The sequence below is a fragment of the Epinephelus lanceolatus genome, chromosome 15 (assembly GCF_041903045.1).
Source record: "Epinephelus lanceolatus isolate andai-2023 chromosome 15, ASM4190304v1, whole genome shotgun sequence".
Taxonomy (NCBI): domain Eukaryota; kingdom Metazoa; phylum Chordata; class Actinopteri; order Perciformes; family Serranidae; genus Epinephelus; species Epinephelus lanceolatus.
Window position 1 is genome coordinate 27,008,638 of NC_135748.1, and position 21,988 is coordinate 27,030,625.

The 21,988-nt window shown below is 42.1% G+C and overlaps 1 protein-coding gene across 2 annotated transcripts; it reads left to right on the forward strand.

Annotated features, from left to right (window-relative positions):
• Positions 1–79: 79 nt before the first annotated feature.
• Positions 80–21,887, forward strand: ptpn21 (protein tyrosine phosphatase non-receptor type 21). 2 transcript variants are annotated; one of them, XM_033642436.2, is made up of 20 exons: positions 80–274; positions 1,060–1,355; positions 2,759–2,928; positions 3,382–3,479; positions 4,767–4,834; positions 4,933–5,003; positions 5,499–5,586; positions 5,739–5,827; positions 7,901–7,988; positions 8,340–8,419; positions 8,546–8,653; positions 10,672–10,732; positions 11,259–11,340; positions 11,452–12,980; positions 14,589–14,729; positions 15,729–15,947; positions 16,429–16,557; positions 16,649–16,883; positions 18,454–18,614; positions 18,763–21,887. In XM_033642436.2, the coding sequence occupies exons 2-20, from the start codon at positions 1,176–1,178 to the stop codon at positions 18,889–18,891; spliced, it is 3,726 nt and encodes a 1,241-aa protein (XP_033498327.1). In that variant the 5' UTR covers positions 80–274; positions 1,060–1,175; the 3' UTR covers positions 18,892–21,887. The 2 variants fall into 2 exon arrangements, with proteins under 2 accessions (XP_033498327.1, XP_033498328.1); XM_033642437.2 differs by lacking the exon at positions 8,546–8,653.
• The last annotated feature ends 101 nt before the right edge of the window (positions 21,888–21,988 follow it).

The following is a 21,988-nucleotide window of genomic DNA, read 5'->3' on the forward strand; positions in this document are numbered from 1 at the left end:
TATACGAGATGTAGAGCCGCGGATGTAGACGGAATATACTTGTCGCTCCACCAATCCCAGGAAGCGAAACACGCTTGGAACTTGAGTGAACTGTTGGACCAAGAGGCATGGGGTGCTACGATAGTTTGGATCCACAAACAAACTCCACACAAATGGACTGTCTCTAATTCCGATAAATATCTTTTAAAAAGTAGGGTTATCCACTGACATTGATGGCGGAATACCCCAGGACCGACTCCCAGTTGGACTACTAAACTGCAGCGGGTGGCTAACGGTAACGTTAACGTTTTTTTCTTGGCCAAAACATTTACCGGCGACGTCAGCTTCCCAAGGGTGCCGTCTATTTGCTGGAGCATCAGTTAGCACGCTAGCGTTAAAGCTAATTGAGCGCTACTTGTAGTTAACGGGTAAAGTTTATAGGATTAAATAATTACAGATTAAAAGTAGCGTGTTGCTCCGGAGCATGTCAAATAAGTGTAAGAAACTTATTTCATCGTATTAATTATGTGAAATAAAGTAATATGGATGCATGTTTGAGATGGAAAGCAACAGGGATTTTGCATTAGCTTGCTTCGTGTTGAATCAGGTCGCTCTTGTCAGTGTTTGGATCCGGCTATTCACTGGAAAGGGATTAATTTAACCACAAAATTAGGAAATGTCTTGCAAACTGTATTATAGACTGCATTAATTACACAAGTCGGGTAGCCTACTGACAATTGCTGCACCATAGATTTGCTTTTCGTGCATTTTTAGAGTTAACTTAAAGTTAATTTGGCAGCAAATCCGAGTTAGCCAAGTTAGGTAACGCAATTTAAAACAAAATGCCGCATTTAAGAGGATTACTTTACGATAAGTCTTGTGTTTGTCTGGTCTGGCGTCTGTTTCAGGGTGACAGACCGTGTTAAGATTATCCAAAATTACCGCAACATATGCTATAGTGATGAGTTTGACCACTACAGTTGTGATTCACTCTGTTTTGCATCCCCCTTTTTCCACGCTTGCAAATTCTGGTGATGTTTGCTGATGCATTGACATGTTTCCTGTCTCATTTTTTTCCAGACACATAACCTGATGATGATCTGTACTTGTAGCATTCACACACTTTTCGAGATGACAGTGAGGAGGATTATTTCTCTGCACTAAGTGAAGACCTCCCTCTTGAAGAAGTGTGAAACATGCCCTTGCCATTTGGCTTAAAACTCAAACGGACTCGAAGGTATACTGTTTCAAGCAAGAGCTGTCTTGTCACTCGGATTCAGCTGCTCAATGGGGAGTTTGTTGAGTTTACACTTTCAGTGGAGAGCACCGGGCAGGAATGTTTGGAGGCAGTTGCTCAGAGACTTGAGTTAAGAGAGGTATGTATGTGTTTTTACGCGATACAAGTGCTGATTGTTCTGTCTTATAGACTTTTTTTGGGGACTCACCGCAACGTCGAGCTTGTCCATTAGTCACATTTTTACTAGGAACTGGTGAGCAGGACAACAGAAACTGAGATAACCAGTTTGTCATTGTTTGCACGTAGTATCTCTCATAATCTCTGTTCTGCTTATGACACAATTCAGGAATGTGTGTGTAATAACATGTATGTAAACAACTCATCACACAGATTCACAAACTTATCATGCATGTTTTTTAAAATTTTCATTCAAACAGAAGAGGCAGCCCTCACAAAGCATGGACAGTATGGTCAAGAAAACAGTTCTGAGTCAGGACTGAAAAATGTCCTGAGCTTCATGTCTACATTTGGTCACTATGGTCACACAGTGAAAACCACCTGTTAGTCATGAGCTGAAAGAGATGCTGTCATTTCCAGTTGCACCTCAAATGAACAGTAGAGACTGCTGAATATGCAGGCAATCTGGCATGGGAGCTTGCACACCATGATAGCGTCTGTTATTTTGCCGCGTTGGTCTCGCTAGCAGTGCTAGTGATAGGCCTCCACTCTCATTTAGAGATTGTCTTTTATGCAGTGAGTGATAATGCATTGTTTGTTTTTGATGTCACATGGATTGTTTGTGCAATCATGTGGTTCTCAGTCAATATTTATTAGAAAGGTTCTACAACTGTTGTCACTGTAAATGATTTAGGAATGAGATCTTTGTTACTAAGACTAGTACTAGTTCCTCGTCACACTTAACTTTTCACTATCTGAAAATCTGTATTAACTCAGCGTCAGCCTGATGTTAGTAAAATGTAATGATTGGCAATTGACCTCCAAAGAAATAAGATGCATGTCTTAATTTGTTGTTATTTTCTGTGATCTAGGTCGTTTTTCATAGAATTATAATGAAAAAGAAAGTAATGTTTACACATAGTTATAACCAGTATTATCCAATGTAAAATAGTTATGTTGGCAGGTTATTTACTAGTAGTCATTTAAGAGTGGCTTCACATCACAATAGATCTCTTTCAGCTGAATTGTCTTTGGTAAACGGCAAGCCTATAGGGGTTACTTTTCTTATCAGTGTTCAGTGTGAAATGTTCAGGCAATCACAAGACTGAACGGGGAGAGCCAACAGCCATAAATCTAGAGAAGATGCAATTGTTGTATTTTCTGGTTTACATGTTTTTGTTATGTAGATGATTATGAGACCTGCAATCTGTGCTCTTAAAATATGTGACTTTAGAGAGGGCGTGTGTGATTTTGAGTTCAAACAGTCATATAATATTGTTCTAAAGTTTAATCTGTGCTACACATTGTCCTTGATCACAGTGTTGCCCAGGTATAATGTTTGTGCTTGCTTTCTGTGCCTGTTAGATAACATACTTCAGCCTGTGGTACCTCAACAAACAGAACCAGCAGAGATGGATTGACTTGGAGAAGCCGCTGAAAAAGCAGCTGGACAAGTATGGGCTGGAGCCCACCGTTTACTTTGGAGTCGTGTTTTACATACCCAGTGTGACCCAACTGCAACAAGAGATCACAAGGTGATGTTCCATCGGTGACACGAGGTGTCTTGTCTAAGCCCCTAAGCGTGTCAGCGACAGTTTATCTTCACTAACAGCAGTTAAGAAGTTACACAATTTAGTTAGGAAGTGAGTGCCAAGGAAAGTTGAGTGCAACCAAGTGTGTTTTGTTTGTTTTTTTTCCCTGTAAATAAGCTTCAGCCAGGTTAAGGTTGATGCAGCAGCTTAGAGCCACCTGAACTGGATGTCAGTTTGTAGGGATGTCTTCTTACCCATCCATCTCTTTTAATACTTAAATCCAAGTACAGAGGTATCAAGTGTTACTCATTTGAGTATGTTGTATGTTATTCTAATACCGCTGCATTTAAAAAGTTTTCCACTGTAATGACTTTATAGCGGTTTCTCCAAACCTGAACAAAGTTGTCGTATCTGGTTGTCGGCTATTTGTCTAAGTAACCCTGTCTTCCTCCACAGATATCAGTATTACCTACAGCTGAAGAAGGATGTTCTGGATGGCAGGATCTCATGCACACTAGAACAAGCTATTCGTTTAGCTAGCCTGGCAGTGCAAGGTAATATGATTGCATATACTAATTGTGTTACAGAGACTTCAGTTTGGCAAGCCTGGTGTTCTTCTTAAGTCCCAGGCAAAGTAATTACTGGTGCGATTACACAGCAATAGATCATGATATCAGGCAACACCTTCTGAAACACTAAGCACCTCCTCGCATCGATGAATATTGCACTGGAATTATTTTCAGTGATTTTTCCACAGGAGGCTTGTGCCAGTTCATTAAGGGTTTTGTTGATCTCTGCGAGTTTGCTGGTGTTAGGGTGTTAGTGAATTGCAATAAGCCTATTGATGCTCAGACTGTTACCCATTAATCTCCATTAGAGGAGGAGAAAACTCATTGTTGCATCCAAAACTTAGTTTCTTCTCTTCTGGGACTTGAAATGTGATAGGATTTAAATTGGTGTCATAAAGTGTTGTTGTGAACGACACACACATCTCATGTGTCTGCTGCTCCCAGTAGTTTGTCGGAAACCCCTGTTCATTTACTTATCCAAGGGTTTATATGAACATTTTTATGATTCTTGCAATATACAGCATTTAACAAGCCCCATTAAACTTAAACCAGCCTGTTAAATTGGTCAGGGGTGTGTATGTGTGTGTTTGTGTGTGAATGTGAACTCCCCTTGCGTGAGCTTTAGCCCTGACACGTCCTCCAACAGTTGCCCAGCCAGAAGAATCTCAGATGCTGCTGGCAAAGTTAAATCAGGCGCTGCAACTTACAGGCCTGGGTGTTAGCATAGCCGAGCCACTGAGATCACTTACTGCTGCAGCCATGTTCAAATAACTGACCAGCATGCTATATGTGCATTTGAAGAAAGGCACTGAGATTAAGCAACTAGTGAAGTTGTCTTGCACACGTTGCATTTGTCCTCAGATGTGCTGCTGGGTAGTTCCTATTTCCTGTCCCTGGCAGGGATATTTTGGAGTGAAGGGCAGTTGTAGCTTTTGAGCAGTGTTGATGCCTGGGATACCCAACATAGCTGCGAATGGTGCCAGCAGGCTGCCCGAAGCTGGCAGCAGTTTTGGACCTCAACGTTGTCAGACGCTGAAGCAGTTCCCTTTCTTAACAAACGGGCCCCTCCTCTCCTAAAATAAGTTCATCTTGTCATCATGCACTTGTGCTTTCCAAAAGGCATTACACCATTCTGCAATTTTTGAATGTCTATTTTGCCCTCTGCTGAATGCAGAAATAGGCATGTAATAGAGTGTATTCAGAGAGCTGTGTCATGCCGAGTATGCACTGCTGTATTTACTCTTTTAATGTGTCTTCTTTTATGGTCTGCAGCTGACTTTGGAGACTTCAATCGATATGACTCCCAGGAGTTCCTCCAGAAGTTTGCGCTGTTCCCTATTGTAAGCATTATGGTTTTTGAGGGGAGGGCAACACATGAAAAAATGTTGCAGCTGTCCTGTGCTCAGCATCGTATCAATCCTGAGTGTTGTCTTTGCAGGACTGGATCCAGGATGAGCGAGTGCTGGAAGAGGCCACTCAGAAAGTGGCTCTGCTTTATCAGTCCTTCAGGTGAGCAGGTGTTCTCAGCATCAGCCGGCTTGTTCTGTGTGAGGATCAACAGACAGACTGTTCTTCAAAGTGCACAGACAAACACAGTGCTTTTGCATCTATGTAGGCAATCTGCATTTTTATTATTCGTCGTCATCTGGATTCACTTAGAGTTCCACTGAGGCCACACAGAAGCCATTTCCTGTGATTTAAACTTGCACAGGCTGAACAGCCCTGATAACCCTAGCCTGGTATCAGACCATCTCTTACCCACCCTGTCCTGAATGTTAATTTCAAAGAAGGCTGTTTCTCCTCACTCCATCTGTCTTGTTTTATTTACTACTCAAGTTGTTACCACCATAAAAAACATTTGCATGACACGGTTACTTTTCTGAATAAGTTACTTTTTTGCCTTACGTTTTGGCAGTTCTTTGCTTGTTAGAGTTCCTGTGGTGTTAAACGTATGTTCAGTGGGTTTTGATGGTTGTGTCTTCATGTTTTTGTTGCTGTTTTTAGGGGTCTGTCAGCCCAAGAGGCAGAGATGTTGTACATGCAGGAGGTGGAGAAAATGGAAGGCTATGGCCAGGAAAGCTATCAAGCCAAGGTGGGTTTTTTACGATGTCTGGCCTGTGATTCCAAACAGCCCAAATGTTGAAGAAGCATGACGTTGGCTTACTAGAATTTGAACTCGCATGCTGCATGTTTTCTATCTGGATTCTTTCACCTAACAGACGGTCTTGAATCTTCTCCTTTCAGGACAGCACAGGCACAGATGTCTCCATGGGATCTTGCCTAGATGGCATCTTTGTCAAACATAAAAATGGCCGGCCGCTCCTTTTATTTAGGTAAGACTAGCACAGCTGCTACAATTAGTCGACCTGCAGAAAATTAATTAGCAGCTGTTTTGATGATCAAATAATAGTTTTAGTGATTTTTAAGGCAAAAACGCCAAACGCCTGCCAGTTTCATGCTTCTGAAATGTGAGAATTTGATGCTTTTCTCTGTCACATATGACAATAAACTGAATAGTTTGGGATTTTTGGGCTGTTGGTCAAAGAAAACATACAATTTAAGATGTCACATTGGGCTCTGGGAAATTACTCTGAGCATGTTTCACTATTTTTTGCCATTTTATTGACAAAATGTTTAATCAATTAATCGAGAAAATGACAATAATCATTAGTTGCAGCCCTAAAGTCTAGAAACAATTTGGAAGATGTTTGTTTGACTATAACAGCAATGCCCAGAAGTCCTGTGGCCATTTGTACAAAACACCTTCAGGTTTCTCTTCAAGTATGCCACTGAAGGCCTAATTTCTCCTTAGCAGAGGGACTTGCTTAAGGGTGTGACACAGAATCACTTCAAAGATTTGTTTAGTTAAGGAAAAACATTAAGGCATTTACTGCACTTAAAGAGATTTTTACTGCTGTGAACTTCTGACAGTAGTAGTAGATAGTAAAACATGACAAAAGAAAACCAGACAAGAAAACAAATTGGTCAGAGGAGGAAAAGGTTAGACCTCTGGAAGAATACAGTAAAAGAAAGCATGTACTAAAAAGAAAATTTGATCAAACGGAAAACAATGAATGTGGGAGGAAATTACACCAAAATAAATTCCAGAAAAAAAACGGCTGGGAGAGCTCAGCTGTGGAAAGTAGAGTGATTCAGCTCTAGACGAACCAGACAAATCCTGAATCCTGTCGGTCAGATCTTAGCGATGTTGCAGTCAAGATGCAGTCAGAGATACTTAAAGTTTTTGTCTTACTGTAGTTGCTAAGGTCTTCAGTGCAACAAGTAACTTAAAGGGATTCCTTAAGCATAAGTCCAAGATAAGGGAACAACGTTACTTAAGTGAACAATTTAAGGAAGCCTTAGTTGCCGTACACATGCCATGTTTTTGCGCTCTTCAATTCATTGTTGTCAATATAGATGTGTGCACGCATTCCTGAGTGCCAGGTCATATGACGAGGAACAACCAATCACAGCTCACAGATATCTTTCTCTTTTTCCGTAAATATCATTCTGTTAAATATGGAAAAGTTGATCATGTTAGTGCAGGGCTGCCAGAGCTTTACATCTGTCCCACGGACGATAGGTCTACACATTTATAAACAGCTCCTGGAAGGAGATCAGCTCTGCACTCGGGATTTCAGGTAAACAGGCCATGATACAGTGCTTGTTAAGGTTGTTGGCACCCTCAGATGTAACCATCTGCTGCACTCTTGGAAGCTGGCACAAAAAAGTCACAAAAGTAGCACCCAGCACACGACCTCGCGTTTTCCAGGCAGTTAAAGACGCGGCACGTGTATGAGCCCTTAAGGAGAAGGTGTTTTGTGCAACCAGCCACTGAAATATGTTCTGCCTCTAACAATGAAGAATACAGATTGTCTGGTAAATTGAGAGCAGTAATTATATTGAAACAGATGATCGAGTCAGTACAGATTTTGTGGCACAGCTCTCAACTATTCTTAAGGGGTTGTCTCCTGTAATGTTCACTAATACTTTCTAGACTTTGAATGTGGCCCAAGAGGAAATGAGTCAGGTAGACTGTGATAGCTGATAAAGACTGTGGGAGCACTGTCTGTCAGTCTAGTGAGTAAGTGTACATTCTTGACCTCGGCTGAACTGTGTCATCTACATACCATTGTGAGGACTAGATTCCTTTTTGATGGACTTCCACATGTGTATGGCTTTTATTATGCATTGTTAAAACGGTGCCACAGTCTCTTAAAAAATGCTGCAAGGTTTTGTGACCGCCATGACATCATGTGTTTTTTTCCCCTCTCTCTCTCTCTCTCTCTCTCTCTCTCTCTCTCTCTCTCTCTCTCTCTCTCTCTCTCTCTCTCTCTCTCTCTCTCTCTCTCTCCCTCTCTCTCCCTCTCTCTCTCTCTGCCACCGTGCTTTAATTGGCTGTGTAGGTGGAATGAAATTAACAACATGAGTCACAACAGGTCCTTCTTTGTCCTGGAGCTAGCCAACAGAGAGGAGAGTGTTCAGTTCCAGACCGTAAGTCTCTCCTGCCATCGCACCTTCTCTCCACCACCCATCCCCTGGGACATTCCACTCTCTTATTTGATTTAGCAAAATTGGAAAGTGCCATGGTTGCGGAGCTTAGCATCAGCTAAACTGAACAATGCACCTATGTTTGTGTGTGTGGGTGTGGCTGTAACTGGGTTTGTTTGGGTATGTTGCGCATGTGTGGGTCATAGAGTCGCATACCATTAGCTGAAAGTCAATGTGGAAATATTTGAGGCCATACTCAGGAATGGATTTGCTTTGAGATAACTAAACAAACACCACCTCTTAACTAATGCCTCACCGTCTCATGATTATTCTCCTCTTGTTTTTGTTGTGTAGGATGACATGGAAACCTCCAAATATGTGTGCCGGATGTGTCTGGCCAGACTCAAGTTTTATAAGATTAACAAGAGTAGCCTGTAAGTGTGTTTTTCTTGTTAACATGTCTAGCCCAGTTCCTGTCTCTTTGTTCCTTGTCGTCTCCTGCATGTGTCTCCTCTTTGGTGTAGCCTCACTTCTATCCTCCTCTCCTCCTCTCTCTTCAGAGAGGAGTGTGACCCCCTGCCTTCTGAGGGCTCCCAGAAGTCCCTTCTCACTCTGTCCTTTCCTCGCTTTCCAATGCTCTCTCGTCCCTCTCTGCCTTCTAATAAGGGGTGAGCAACAGTATGGCTATTGAGCAGGTGCCAACACCCGTCCCTTCCTGATTGCTTAGGCAACAATGCCAAAGCAAACAGGATCTCTATTGTATATCTAAAGTGGGCCTTGTGTTGTGACGCATGTAGTGTTTTATCATCAGTAAAAAGAATATTTATTTGGTTTATGATTCATTTAAAGTGGTGTGTTTTACATTTTTAACTTTGACGTCTTTTTAAATCTTTGAATTACAATCTGTTATTCAGTATCTGTAACTATTTAATTTACTTAAGCTTTGATCAGATAATTCTAGATCAAAATTTTCTAGGTATGCACTATGTAAATAGTATATATCTATATATAAGTTTGTGTTTTCGAACTGTCACAGTACAGGGGTCATGGTCTGGTGCGCACAGAATACACTGTATGTAGATTGATGTACTTGCGTAACAAAATTTCACAAGAGGAAACTTTAAGCTGTACGCCATTAGCAACATATGCTGAATTCAGCACAGCAAGCTGATTAATGTCCGAGTCAGTCACACTGTGATGACTGCAAATGGACCGCCGAAGTTGGCAGTGGGTAAAATGTAGGGGAGGGAATCTCCAGGCATCTCACAATTATGATTCAGAGGTTATCGATTGGATTATAAAATGATTTTCCATGCTTAAAACATAGCATACTGTTTTTGTAGTGATCCAAAATAATTTAGGCTTCTTGCATACACTGTGGATTTTGTCCAGGGCCCTTTTTCCTTCAGCTTTATTGTCAAAATGTTTCCAGACCCTAGCTTTAAAAAACAGGACGTGCCAGTGTCCATTGTTCACGTACTGTAATATTTAACCAGAAATGGTATGCAATTCATGTTCTATTGAATAGTAAATGGTCTACAGCATTTTGTTCTTAAAAGTTATATGAATGTATCAATGAACTAATTAATTTAAAAGCACCCTACAGTGTCTTGCCTGTATGAAAATAGCAAAATTAGGGGGAGTGCTTTGCTGTGTTGTTTTTAACATCCTCAGCAGTAGAGAGCAGCATCTTTGCTGCACATTAGCTACAGGAAAAACCAAGATGCTGAGCAGGCAGAGTAAAGGCGCTTTGATATAAACAGACTTAGCATTAAGTTATTTTCTTCACCACAGAGGTGTTAGATGTTGTTTAATACTGCAGTGTGTTGGTTAGCTGGTCTTGTTTGTTGACGCGTTTACCGCTCCTCCACTCAGTTAATGTTAGCTTCTAGGTGATGGTGTAGAAAGTATTCACAAAATACTTCACATTCACTTCACAAATGTTGTTACCTAGACATTAACTTAAAACAAACCCACAACAAAAGCACTTGCTGCCTTTTTTGAAGATGATATACAAGTTAACTTTAGCACGAAGAGATCAAGGTCTGTGCTATGGACTGTCCGGGTGCTGCACTGTCCTTGCGAGAGTTTTGCCTCATTTGTTATTAATAAACCTTTAGAGAATCAGTTATTGACATTTATGAATTGATGCTGAATCGTCCACGACTGCATCAGGATGCATCTTAGAATCGTTTCTTTCCCAAACCAAACAAATGCGATCTCAGTGAGAGGATTTCGACACATTTTTGACACTTAAACTACTGTCTGCTCAAAATGAATAAAAAGAAATGAATCCTTATGGATTTTTTAATTTCCACTGCAATGTACCGACACCGAACCGTGACTTCTTCTTACCTGGGTCTGTGACTTTTGTGTACTGTTACACCTCCTACTATATAGTTTTTGTGTGGCATTTATTAGTCAGTCAAACTTAATCCACATCACACAACTGTTCTCCATTACGCCTTGCTTGCTGGTGTACTTTAGCAAACCCCTGCATGATGTTCTGGAGTTAAGTGATGTGTTACAAGTCTGATGGACTCAACCTGGTCTGAACCTTGCCATTTGTTTTTCCTCATAGTTAAATGATAGAAGGACAAAGTAATATATTGGAAAAAAATCTGAGTAGTAGTAGTGTTATTGGGTTAGTTCATTGTTTTTTGACCAACATTTGTTTTCCCATCAGCCAAACCCAGCCCACAGTTGTGAACCCAGTCAGACGGAGATCCTCTACCAGGATATCTCTGGTAATGTCCATGCTCACTCAAAGCACACATTCACATTCACATTTTGTGTGCGTGCCAGGCCTTTCACGATAATTACGTCATCAGCTTATCGTTCGTTGTGTAACATGCATGTTTGTTTACATGAGAATGCCACCAACATTTTAGTCAACATGAAAATATGTTAAGTATTTTTTTTTCATTCCAATTCCAGTTTCTGAATATTCTTAAGATCCAGTGCTTTGAAAATGTATTCTTGCATTACTATGCATTTTATTAACATTATAACAGTGGCATAAAATGGTGTCAACATAACTGTAATATTGTTTATCACAGTTGCTTCTGTGACAAGTTATTGTCCAACACAAGTGGTTACCGTGACAGGCTGAGTGCTTGCACAGTTCCCTAATGATTCTGTGGCATGCATTAAAGCACATGATGTAAGGGTGTGTCACCAGTCACCGCACAGTTTATTTATTTTTCTGCTCTTGGACAGTGATGAACCATATCATATGAACCATAACTGAATGCCTCTCTTGTTGTTGTATAGCCAAAGCCTCAGGCCTACATGATGCCTCCTCCACAGATGCACTACAATGGTCATTTCACAGAGCCTTACACATCATCACAAGGTAACTGCTGTATAGAGAGTGGCTTGCAGCTAGAAACCTGACAGTGAGTGCATAGGGTAACATTTGAAGTTATTACATGGTGCTACATTTTTTGTGTTTGCTCTCTCACAGACAACCTGTACATGAACAGTCAGAATGGTTATTACTACCACTCCCAGACCAGCCTGGACTGCCCCCCTCTGGAATACAGCAGCGGAGGGCGTTTGCGCAACGGCAGCGTGTACAGCGCCCACAGCACCAGCTCTTTAACCAATCCCCAGCACTACCACCAGCCCTCACCCATGTCCTCCAACCCATCCATCACCAGCGATATCACCAGGCCGGACTATGTCCCCTCGCATCGCCACAGCGCTCTCATCCCACCTTCCTACCGCGCCACTCCGGATTATGAGTCAGTGATGCGTCAGAAGAACCGGGGAGCAGGAGGAGGGATGGTTTTGTCTCAAGAGCACCGGCAGAGCCACTCTATGAGGAATCTGAACATTGGAAACTCGTACGCCTACAGCAGACCCGACCCTCTGGTTTACAGCCAGCCAGAGATCAGAGGGGAGCATGGCGGAGCAGCTCAGCACCACCACTACCCCTTCCATCTAGGCTCCAGCTTCCACAGTCCCTCTCCATACCCCTACCCTACAGAGAGGAGGCCAGTCGTGGGGGCAGTTAGTGTCCCGGAGCTCACTAATGTCCAGTTACAGCAGGCACAGGAGTATCCAGCCCCAAACATCATGAGAACACAGGTGTACCGACCACCTCCACCCTACCCGTATGCCCACCCTCGGCCTGCCAACAGCACACCAGACCTGTCGCGTCACCTCTACGTCAGCAGTAGCAACCCAGACCTGATCATCACGAGGCGTGTGCATCATTCAGTCCAGACTTTCCAAGAGGACAGCCTACCTGTAGCCCACTCTTTACAAGAGGTGTCGGAGCCTCTTTTCAGCGGACCCCCACAGAGACACCCATACCACGCTCAGAAGCGTAACTCCATCGAGATCGCCGGATTAGCACACAGTCTCGAGGGGATGAGGGTCAAAGAGCGGACTGTGTCTTCCTCAGCAGCTGAAACTGCCACGCCCCCTCCGGTCCCGCATGGCGGTCGCTCTCAGGGCTCTCAGCTCAACGTGTTTTTGGAACGTACAAAGACAGGGGACAGGGGTGACATTAAGGAGGACGTGCAGTATGGACACAAAAAGTCCCTCTCAGACGCCACCATGCTGATTCACAGCAGCGGTGAAGAAGAGGAGTTCGAGGACGACAGCGGACGTCACACTCCGCTCTCTCAGGATGCAATCGCAGCGACTGTTCCCGACCCGCCGTCACAGCAGCATCACAGCTTGACATCTCTTTCTTCTCTGACGCATCAGCAGCAGACTCCCATAGAGCCACCTCCCGCATATCCCATAGGCTCTTCTCTTGACCCCTCTATAACCAGCTCCTTGACGTACAAGGTTCACCCCCTGATCCAGGAAGGCGAGCCTCTGTACCTGCTGTCGGATTTACGACAGCCAAGGATTATGCCGTCAGTCTCTGAGGGAGACCTGAGCAGCCAGGCCAAGCAGAAGACCAAGAAAGACATTAAGAAGAGGCCTGTGTCTGATGTGCCTCCTGGGAAGAAAACAGTGGAAGGTTTGCCCCCACCGGTGAGTCCTGTTCCCAGTTACATCACATTATTAGCATAGCACAATAGTGAGCAAATATTTTGAAATCGAGAAGTCGAGATTTCTGGATGTTTGTTTTTAAATTTGCCTGAAAGCAAGATGAGTTCATGTTTCCGGCATGTTGAGCAGTTAAACTGTAATTTATTGCATATCACATATCACAATATTCAGTTACAATCCAGCCTCATGTTGCTCTGTAGCTGCACTTAAATACCTCAGAGAACCCAGTTCCAAAAAGCTAGTGTACAGTTTTCCATAATAACGAGTAGGGATGCACCGAATATTCGGTAACAGAATATATTCGGCCGAATATTGCAAAAAAACACACATTCGTTATTCGGTGGAATAAGTTAAAAGCAAGGCCGAATAATAGCGGCGTGTTTTGATAACGCAATCAAACAGCGTGACGTGATGGGCGGAATAAAATGTCGGCAGTGTGACGATCCGCCCGTCATGACACTCACATTTGCGACTAAAAATAGTTTTGAGCGAGCAAAATAGGCTTAAATCATTCAGCACGCTGTGCGAGCAGCCTACAGATTTCAACCAGCAGCAGAAACGAAAGGCAAATCCCATCGGTTGTGGGTTGAACGGGGGTCACAGACACAGACAGTAACGTTAATGTATTCCTGTCAAATACGGCGGCCATCGGCTTACTGGCGGTGGAGAAGTCGGCTCCAGTAATATCCTCTTCTTGGCGTCATGATTGCCCAGAAGTACCTGAACAGCCGAGCCAGCTGAACACAGGTATGTGGCGTGTCAGAGGAGAAACAAGCCTTTCACATTTCTGTCTTTGTGGCAGGTAACGGCCCACAAACCTCACCGCACTTTAGGGATTGTTCATTACTTATGAAGGGACTTGTCAGGGGAGGAGGGTGGCTGGTTGATTTTTATTTTATTTATTCATTTTATTTTGATCCCCCCTATGTCAATCACTTATTGATGCTGTTTTTGAAGTATGAACAAGTCAATAAGTAATTTATTCCATTGAAATATCATTGATGTATTATAGAAAAGTCATTTATCTTTTTAGAAATGACAAAAGGCACATCTGCCTCATTTTCGCTGTGGTATCGTGATACTACTCAGAACCATGATATTTTCGTTGGTATCGTACAGTGGGTCCCAATTTTGGTACCGTGATAACACTAATCTGGAGGAGGTTCATCTGCAAAATCTAATGAAAAACTAAACTGATATTTGGTATTCGGTACTCGGTATTCGGCCAAGCGTTTAATAATATTCGGCTTCGGCTTCGGCCACAAATTTTCATTTCGGTGCATCCCTAATAACGAGTTATAGGCACTTGTTTTTTCTCAGTAACACAACATATCTGTGTCTCATCAAGATCACATGAGTAGGTATGTACAAACTCTTAGAGGTAGTTTCAGTGGCCAACTTGAATGACGCAAACAAGCTCACCTTGACACGTACTGAAAGAATGTACCTTGGAAAACCGGACAGGTAACATTCACTGAGAAAACACGCAACGAGGCTGCGCTGTCCTTCCCCTCTTGGAAACTTACTCCCTCACCGCACATCTCACACACAGCCATTCTCATTTTTATCTGTCCCTACTTGTCACACCAGGGCATGAAGAAAGGAGCTAGGTCAGAGGTGAAGAAGATGGGCCCTCTGAAGGTGGCCCATCTCAATGGCCTGTCAGTGTCCAGGCAGCCAATGCACGAAGAGATCAAGGATGAGCCTGAGCGAGCCTCTAATGACGAGAGGGTAGGGTACATCAGTTTTTCATTTTGTCAGTGGTGTCTGTAAACCAAAAACAAATAACATAAGTAATGTGAAGTTTAGGAAATGACAGCTTAAGAGATATGTGAGATTTGTTACATGTTGCTTATGTATTGTTACCAACTTGTTTACAGCCAAAACAAGCTCATTAGCAGGAGCTGCTGGTTGTGCTGGTATTATTAACACTCTGATAGGTGAGGTTGTGCTATGCAGGATACATGCGAGTGTTCTTGTTTAGACGTTAACACATGGCTGAACTGGTCAGCCTTGTTAATCTTGATGCTTCTAGCTTTGACAAAAGATAAACTCCAGACACATTAAAATCATGATTAGCTCTTCAGCTAATCAGGTTGTAGTTGTTAACGAAATATCATCTGTGAGTACATGGTAGATTCTCAAATGTGTCATACACACAAGAACTGTCAACTAAGGATGAAGGTTATTTAAGTGTTGACTTCTTCAGCCTGGTTGTTTGCATATATGTTGTATAAATCCACCTCCTTATGTCATTTGTCTGTTCATCATTGACAAAATTCCACTACTGCCATCAAATTTTGTCATAGTAATGCATCCTTTTTTGATGTTTTGACAGTTACAAAAATAACTAAGCAAGAGTAGTGCAACATATTTTCAGTTTTTAGAGATTTGTACAAAAAATACAATTATTTTTGAAAGATTTTCACACAGATTTTGTGCCATCTTGCATCCAAAACTGGGTGTATCCACCATTTCACTTTTGAAATCTCCTCATGGCAAGCACAAGTCAGAATATTTCTACAGTAATAGAAAGTAAAACTACAGTAATAGAAAGTAAAGTACAGATGCTGTAGATTGATAAAAAATTTGACTTAAAATCAGGAATCATACTGAACATCTCTCCACATCAATTGTATTTATAGAATAAGGTTAACTTGTTTAGGAATCAGGGCTGCATTACCCATGGCACTTAGGTATTTACTGTTTCCTTATTCATATGTGTGTTAGTGTAAAGTGCTGGAGCAGCATATGGAGAGGGGAGAGCTGATGAAAGAGTACGAGAGTATCCCAAGGCGTCGTCCAGCGGGGGAGTGCACCATCGCCCAGCTGCAAGAGAGCGGAGACAAAAATCGCTTCCAGGACGTCCTGCCTTACGATGACACCCGAGTGGAGCTGGTTCCCACTAAAGAGAACAACACAGGATACATCAATGCGTCACATATTAGAGTAAGTTGTTCAGAGACGCATTATCACGCTTGTGTTTTGTGGTTTTCACTTGTACCTGATTTTGTCTCATCATCAAGATGACAAAAAGCACCCACTGTAGAATGCTCTAATTAAAGGTTACTGCTTTTAAACACGCTTGCCAGCAAAAGTGAAAGCAAAAGCCAACGCCAGATTGAGTCATTTGGCATTTCACCTTGCTATATTATTATTATCGCTATTTATATTATTAATTGATGGTGTTTTAATCTGTCAGAGGACGGCAAATGTTGATACGGAACTGTTTTTGAAGTGTCTTTCTGATTGGATCATATCTAAGTGCATCTTGAACACTTTAGAAAATAAGTTGTGGTAGGCACAGTTTAACTTGCAGGAAGATACTTGTAGTGCATCTCAAACAATGGAAGCACTTAAGAATGGCTTGCTTCAGATTCAGGACTTAACTAACTTAACTTAAACTGTTCCAATGTTCTTGTCTCATCAGATAACAGTAGGTGGACAGGAGTGGAGCTACATTGCCACACAGGGTCCCATGACAAACACGTGTTCAGACTTCTGGCAGATGGTTTGGGAACAAGGTGTCTCCATCATCGCCATGGTCACTGCTGAAGAGGTGCGTTGATTTCCTATTTACAGCTCCACAATCTTTTTATTCCTCATCATTACCTGGATTTAACTATTTGTACATCATCTGCCTCCTTCAGGAGAGTGGCAGAGAAAAGAGCTTCCGGTATTGGCCCCGACTTGGCTCACGACACAACACGGTGACGTATGGTCGCTTCAAAATCACCACACGGTTCCGCACAGAGTCCGGCTGCTATGCCACCACGGGGCTGAAGATCAAACACCTCCTGACGGGCCAAGAGAGGACTGTCTGGCACCTGCAGTACACAGACTGGCCTGACCACGGGTGTCCTGAGGACTTCAAAGGCTTCCTCAGTGAGTGGGATCTGTATCCGTTTATCCTTTTATGGTCATCATGCTTTTATGACTGGATGTCTTGCTGGAAGAGGAGAAAATATGTCTGTTGTGTTTGCATTGATCACAACATCAAAAGAATACTTCACCCCCCAAATGACCATTTGTATATCAGCTACTTGCCCCATGTTACATCGCATTCATGGAGAAAAAAATGTTTTTCTCACATGGCAATGAAATTCTTGATGAACAGAAATTAAAGGAGGCATTTAAACAACAGCAACACTATATCAAAACATCTGTTTACAAACTCTTAAGCCCAGTTCAGACCAAAGATTCAGGATGAGACGAGTTGAAACAAACAGGCAGCTACTTGCAATGTGCTGTTCTGCAAAGTTCTAAAAACCTGCTGGTTCACACCAGTGCAGCTAGATGAGACGTTGTATCATCTCTATGCAACAACTCTCTGTACTTCCGTTCTGTTTTCAGCTCTTCAGGCTTATTTTGTGGCTGAATATAATTTGTAGCTTCTTAAAATATGAATGAGGATAGTGATAGTGAGATACTGGCTACAGCTGCATTTGTAGTAGCAATGAAAAACAGAAATAAAACAAGCATTAGATGGACTGTATTCATAATCAATACACCACAATAATAATAAAAAAACCAGCTTCAGGACTTCACTACAAGCTGACTTGCTGTACAAACAGGTGACGTGCTTTATGTTCTTAAACCAGCCGCCAGAGATTTGACCAGCTGAGTTGCAGGTGACACCATCAGCTGGCTTGAGTCAGGTTGAGACAGGCCAGTTCACACTGCTGCATCCATGTTCTAAAACGGTTTCGTTTCGTCTTGTCGCAATCTTTGGTCTGAACTGGGCTTTACACAACTCATGCAGTATAATGCAAGTCTCGTTTATCCAGTGATATGCTCTGTATTTCAGACAGCTCTTGCGGATGGGGAGCTGAACAGAAAGTAAAACTTGATCTATGCTCTCCACTGACACAATTAGTAATTTCACCTCACTTACGGTTCAGTTCTCTGGTGGAAAGGGATGTCTGTTGGGTAAGTACCAAGCATACAGCTAAATAGTGAGATCTGGATTATACTGCACAAGTTGTATGAGAGTTTGTGAAAGGATGTTTTGATATAGTTTTGCTGTCGCTAAATGTGGACTTTGTTTTTTCTTTTTCTTTTTTTACATAAGGGCATAACTGAGTTACAAATGGTCACTTGGGGTGTGAAGTATTCGTTTGAATTCAACATGCTGCTGTGATACTAAATCAAAATTGAATCAAGTTCATTTATACAGCACATTTAATAACAACCACAGTTGACCAAAGTGCTGTACAAACTTAAAGAATGACACACAAATATATAGCAATAAAACATGTACACAAATATAAAAGGCTACTCCAGAGCCTTGGAGCAGCTATGCAAAGACACAATCTCCTTTACCCATTAGCCTTGATCATGGGACAATTAAAAGACATTACTAGTGTACTGCTTAGTGTCAGAACAGCTGACTGTTAACTGTTAATTTATTGTGTACGTAATCAGATCTTAAGTGAGTGTTCTTGTCTTTCTGCAGCCTACCTGGAGGAGATCCAGTCTGTGAGGAGACACACAAACAGCATCAGTGACCCAAAAAACACCAACCTACCTGTGCTGGTCCACTGCAGCGCTGGTGTGGGACGGACAGGTGTGGTCATCCTGTCTGAGATCATGATAGCCTGTCTGGAGCACAATGAGGTAATGTCCTCACTTAAAATCTGCGTACTACAGCTTTTTCCATGTTGTGACCTCAGCTGGTGGTGTCATCTGGGTTGCTTTGCCATTTGGTGTATTTTTAGATGAAACACTGCTGTCTGTCACAAACTAAAAGTCTTTGTTGTTTCAGGTGCTGGCTGTCCCAAAATACTTGTATAAGCTGCGTGCTCAGAGAATGATGATGGTTCAGACCTTGTCTCAGTACACCTTCGTCTACAAGGTCCTCACCGAGTACCTCCGCAACTCCAGGCTCATTTGAGCACAAGTGTCTGTCCAGCCCCCTGCGTACTCCGTCATCACGGATGATTGTAGGAAGGAGTTTACTCCAGGTTTATGCCAAACTGCACTGTGATGACGCAGCTGTGCCAATCTGCTCGCTGTAGCTTTGCTATGTGGTGGACTGGTCAAGTATTAAATCAGGCAAGGCTGAAGGAATGATATGAAGGATGAAGCGATACTGCGTAAAGACTTAATGACCTGCCTCTAAACAGTATTATATTATTTTTTACATGCTTAATGAAGCCCAGCACTTTTACAGTACTTTGCTGTACATAATGAACCAATGTTAAGCTGCATTTAAAACAAATCTTTATTATAGACATGAATCGAGAACAGTTTTATTTGCATTTGACGAAGGTCACTTTTTAAATAAATGTGTTTTGGATTGCTGTTTGGTAACAATTGGTTCTGATGATGAAGGATGTTTCTGTAGTGATGAAGACAGAGCGGACAAAGCTCTGACAATATCAGGTTTTCTCTAAGGTTTGATCAGAGTTGCGATGAAGTTCAACTTAATCGTGTGTTGGTGCAGACGGGGTTTTGTCCCTGCATTTAATTGAAAGTCTGCGATTCTGGAGAACTAGGGATCTCAACACTGAGGAATATTTTTGACCGGTTACGAATGTCTGTCTGTACGTTAAAATTGCTACTCACAGTTTACTGTACGGTGCACCATCTGGGTCTGGTGGAAGCTAACCTTAGCTTGTAGTGCCGCTCATTTGGCAACAGCCACTTTTAACACATTGCTGTGGAAACATGCCCACCTTCCAGTCTCCCCCCAGTTAGACCCAGTGAGTAAGCACCTCAATTTTGAACCGCAAACCCCCTTCAGCATTAGCTCTTTTTGCACCATTAGCAATGTCAGTATGGCTAATGGTGCTAACATAGTTAATGCTAAAGGGGTTTTGTGGTTCAAAATGAAGCCACTTACTCACTGGGTCTACCTGGGGGGAGACTGGAGGCTGGACGCCATGTTTATGTGAGTAGCGATAATCGCAGAATGAGCATCCCACTAGCTAGCTAGCAAAAAAGCTAAAGCTAGCGTTAGCTAAGCTAGGAGTCTAGAGAGTTGGCGGTAGGCACTATGTTTCCACATGCTAACACCAGCTAGCCGGCTGACTGTCAGCAAATGCAAAACATTTATTAATAAAAAACGGCTAAACTTTGCTACCTTTTAAATGACGCTTTGATAACGCTTTGAAACACAGTGCTAACGCTCACTGAGTCAACGTAGCGCTGGACTAAAACAAGACCTCTTGTTTTGGCTTCTTTTTTTTTTTTTCTTTTAAATTTACCCGCGCGTCAGGCTATCGAATGCAAAATTAACCTAAACTGACATCCCTAATTTGAACTCAACACCCAAACAAATACCACCCCCCAAATATACCATCCCTCTATCTCCCACTACCTTTCTCTTTATTCAACCATGGCCATTCCCCCGCCATGTGCGTAACCATGAACGCCCCCTGTTGCTGGTTGGCTGGAATAGCCACCTTGTTTCCCATATACAGAGCCAGGGCTGTGTATGAACAGAAGATTTTGTTTTTTCAGCGCACACAGAATGAATAACTAGCAGCCCATTGGAAGATATTCCCTAAATTTGACAAAGTGTATTGGATTAGAATTGCAGACAGCACCTTTAATGTGGCTGTGCTGCCCGGTATGAGTAATTTCCATATTAGGAAAGCCCTCGTACCCATCAAACATTACACACCTGCTAAAAACAACTGTATGTTCTCTGTCCAGATGATGGTTTGGTCTTTTGAGAACACTGGATTGATGGGAAGTAGAAATGCTGTGGAAATGTTGCTAAGTAAAGTGAAGGAATAACTGCAGGTTTTTGAGCTGAGATTAAAACTGGAAAGTTAATTTTATACTTGTGTTTTTCAGCCTTTTTTTTTTTTTTTTTTTCTTAATCTTGAACGGAGTGCTTTATTTGCGCAAAATCAACATACTTTAAAATATTTTGTCATGACAAAGAAGTGCCTAAACGTCTGCCTTGTAAAGTTTAATAAGACTGTATTTTTGCATATGAAGGAAATTTGAAGGTGATCTAATTCAGTGTCATTGAATGCTTGTTTGATTGCAGTGATATGTTTATTAATGCCAGTCGATACATGTGAGAAGCACACAAACAATAACTGAAATTGGCTCACATCCCTTGAGTTGTGACAGTTTGGCCTTTGTGTCATTGTGAAATACAGAAAACTTTGGAGGTGAGGCCATTTGATAGTATTCAGACATGACTAACAGCGTGTCGGCCCTGGTGCTCAATGAAAGTCTGACGGGGCGGACCATCTCTAGTTACAGTATTCTGCCTGCCACGCTTGTTTTCACTCTGGTGAGAAATGTTTCTCCGCAGACACTTCCTGCTGTTACACATGGCCTCATGAGTATTTATGAATGCGTTCACTTCCTGCCGTAGCTGTGGGAAGGATTTAAAGCCCCTATGAAGTTCACCTGTACAGAAACGATGCTCACAAGCGCAGCCAAGTTTACATGAAGTCAATGTTAATTTGAAATATTTGCCTTTCAATTCAAGGCAGCAACTTAATTTATAAAGTGGTCAAAGTGAAGTGATTGTCGATCCCTCATCTGTCTTACCCTGATGATTCTGATCTAACTTAACTGGAGGAAAATACCTCGTCACAAATGTTGAGATGTGTTTTAACTGGATTTTTTTAAGGAATTTGCTTCAGGTTTTGTTTTGTTTTTTTGGTTTTAAGATACTGCTTGAGTCTTAGCGTGGAGACTGAAAAGAGTGATTTTTGTTTTGTGGCCAAGATGTAACTGTTGTGTCCATGTACAGGTATGTTGTTGTTCATATTGTACACAATGTAAAATTCTGCTTTTATGAATATTGGTTATTGTACAAACTATGTATAAACTGTATCTACTGAAGAAAAGAATGGTATGCCATTGGAAAATACAGTGTAGAGAATCTTTTCAGCCGAGAATAAACGTGGAAGTAAATTGTTTCCTCTCTTTTTATTTCTAAAGATCACCTGCTGTGTCTGAGTTTACACCAATCATGCCACCTTGTGGTAGGAATGAGGCAGTGCCTCAATCTCTTCAGT